The sequence below is a fragment of the Monoraphidium neglectum genome (assembly GCF_000611645.1).
Source record: "Monoraphidium neglectum strain SAG 48.87 unplaced genomic scaffold scaffold05614, whole genome shotgun sequence".
Classification (NCBI taxonomy): domain Eukaryota; kingdom Viridiplantae; phylum Chlorophyta; class Chlorophyceae; order Sphaeropleales; family Selenastraceae; genus Monoraphidium; species Monoraphidium neglectum.
Genome location: NW_014008016.1, coordinates 1 through 3024, shown reverse-complemented (window position 1 = coordinate 3024; position 3024 = coordinate 1). Strand labels below are relative to the sequence as shown.

General features: G+C 55.0%; 1 protein-coding gene across 1 annotated transcript; it reads right to left on the bottom strand.

The window, feature by feature from the left end:
* Positions 1-616: 616 nt before the first annotated feature.
* MNEG_15734 (hypothetical protein) lies at positions 617-1848 on the bottom strand (the record flags this gene model as incomplete). Its single annotated transcript, XM_014035795.1, has 4 exons — positions 617-640; positions 970-1113; positions 1304-1479; positions 1701-1848. 4 exons carry the CDS (start codon positions 1846-1848, stop codon positions 617-619), a joined length of 492 nt encoding a protein of 163 aa, XP_013891249.1.
* Positions 1849-3024: the final 1176 nt, after the last annotated feature.

The following is a 3024-nucleotide window of genomic DNA, read 5'->3' as shown; positions in this document are numbered from 1 at the left end:
GCTCCAGCCCGAGTTACCCCCGGCCCTGCCTTCCTCAATCAATGCGGGCGTTGCTTACAGCCGGCCTGGGCAGTCTTTCACCATGTACCATTGTGCTGCGCCGTGTGACACCGCCCTGCTGTGCCTGGAGGCACCGCTCGTTGGTAGCGACAACCGGCGCCTAATGTCAACGGCGACAACGCTGGTAGTAGACGCACTTTAATTGCTAGCTGCTCGCTATAAACGTATGATACTGCCTGTGCACATGTCATGCTGTATGAGACTGGTGTGAATGAAGTGCCAGCAAGTGCATGCTGCCTTGTTACAACATGTTAAATGGGTGCATGTTTGGGATGGTGGTAGTGTTGCAAGGAGCCATCACTGTCAAGTGGACTCCAAACAGACAGATGCTCCGCCTCAAAGGTCATACAAGACCTAAAGTGAGGCTCACCTGCCCTCATGCTAGAACGCACGCACCGCTTGCCGTAAACAAATCAATCCCCCTTGTGTGTTGGCCTCTAAGTTGTGGGGTTGAACATCAAGACCAAGCACGTACAAGAGCACCCGCATCACCAACAAGCGCTCCGGGGTAATCACCTCCTCGCGAGGCCGTTCCATCAGTCCACTGTACCATCTCTTACATCTCCTCTTTGATGGGACTCTGTTGTGTGTGTGTGTGTGTGTGTGTGTGTGTGTGTGTGTGTGTGTGTGTGTGTGTGTGTGTGTGCACGCGCGCGCGCACGTGCGTGTGCGTGCGCGTGCGCGTGGGCATGTGTTTATCGGGCGGAGTGCATGTGTGTGGGTGTATGTGGTTGGGTTGGTGGGTGTGAAGGTGCAAATAATACACGGTTTGGATGCCAAAGGTTGGAGGCCGGCATTTGTAAGTGTATGTTCTTGTTGTTTGCTGTCCAGCATCCAGCACACATGCACGCAACACAGGGGCTGACACGTACAACATTGTTGCATGCGTGACCTTTGCCAACCACCCACGTCATTGGAGGCATCCCCAGACTTGAAGAATGCGATCAGTTTGTCCCAGTCCTCGTCGTTGAAGTTCTTGCCCGTCTTGAACAGCAACTCGACCAGATCAGCCGGCATCTCGCCCTTCGTGCAGCAGTGCTTGTTGTGGAACTCCTGCGGGAGACAGCACCGACAGTGAGGTGATGCAAGGCTTGTGTATGTTGTTGTGTGGTTTTCTGTGCAAGGGACAGGGAGTTCCAAAATGTACCAAGCTATCGCGTTGCACACCCAGAAAACCCCCATGCGAATGAGGGTCGGTACCGTGCATGCGTAGTACCACAACGCACCAACCGTGCATGCTCACCATTATCAGGTACCTTATGGCGGCCGCCTCCGACTTGCGGTTGATCAGGCCCTTGGCCAGCAGGTACGCGCCCACCACGCGGACCGTGGGCTGCAGCTGTGGCTGGTTGAGGTTGATGTTGTAGCCCGAGGGGTGAGGTGCGGGGTACTCCACCATCTTTGGGCCAATCTTGGACTCTGTGGTGCCCGGTAACAAGGACGAAGGTAGCGTGCAACGGTGGGGGAGTAAACCATGGCATCCACACCAGCCCCCCAAGCCAGCGCACAAAGGAAACCTCCACCAGCCGAGCTCTTCTCCCAAGCAACACCGCGGGATCGTGTAACAATCCTAATCCTAATCCTGATCCACCGCCTCGACTACACCAACAATACAAATAAATTCCCCCAAACCAACTCACTCAGCACCCTCTTGGCCTTCGCCTCGTTCCGCTTCCTCTCCTCTGCCAGCTTCCGCTCCTTGGCTTTCTGCTTCTCCTCCTCGTGCAGTAGCCTGATGGCCTCAGCCCTGCCCTCCTTGGCTGCCCGCCTCATGCCGGCCTTGGTCATATTTGGGGCCTTGGGCAGGTCAGCTGTCTTGGAAGACAGGGGAGGTATCAACATGTTACATGACGTTATTCATCGTATCGTGTCGTAATAGAGCAATTGTATGCGGCCAAACATATGTGGACGGGGCATGCATGCCCACTCAAACAACTATCACCCCTCTAAAAGCTCTCATGGAGTAGCTTGATGCTGCTGCGTCTTGATGCACTATGCATCGTGCTGCATTTCAACACGATCACTCAAGCTCACGATTTTGTCCTTGCGTCTTGCGCTCCCTGGCGATTTGTGCTTGCTCGATGCTCGGTGGTGCGTCTTGCTGCGAACGAGATCGCAAGGGTGCCACAAACGTAAGGTGCTTATGGCACCAATACCAAGAATGAGCACATTTCAAGCATTGCACTCACCCGTGCAGCGCTTCAAAGTCGCTCCGCAAATGGTGGATTGATTCTGGCGTTGGATTGAGCTGCAAGCTGCTCTTGTTGTCTCTGAAAGTCTGAAGGACACTGTCTCACTCGGTAAGTCACCTCTGCGTACCTTGCTGCATCATGGTGCAGCCAGCTGTGTCATATTTTGGCTGGGTTTAGCGGGGTGCAGCATGTTGGCGCAGGCAATAGCAGCTTGAAGCATATTAGCGCAGGCAGCACCAAAGTGCGTCAGGATAAAGCAGGCTCAAGAAGGTCGCAGTAGGGTGTAGCAACATGTAGCAGGGTGCTACACGGTATAGCAGGGTAAACAAGGGGGGAGCAGGGTGTAACATGGTGCAGCAGGGTTTAGCATGCTGTAGCACAGTGTAGCATGGTGTAGCATGGTGTAGAGTGCTGATGTGGTTTAGGGTTGACACCGGGGTTTCAGGGTTCAGGGTTGAACCCACACCGGGGTTTCAGGGTTTAGGGTTGAACCCTTGTACGACGGGACGGCGGTTATTTGCGGTTGCAGACATCCCCCCTCGTCCCCTAAACCCTAAACCCTGAGCGCCTGGCACGTTTCAACTTTGGCACCTGCCATCTCAGCAAGGTCCGCCACAACCACTGCTCGCACTCAACCTTCTTCTACCAGTCAAGCGTTGCTGGCAGCACCGTCGAGGGAGCCAACAAACCGTTGACGGTTGGGAGCTGAACGGTCACCTGTGCTGACGTGGCTGGCTGGTGCCCAACTGGGGACACACCGGGGTTTCAGGGT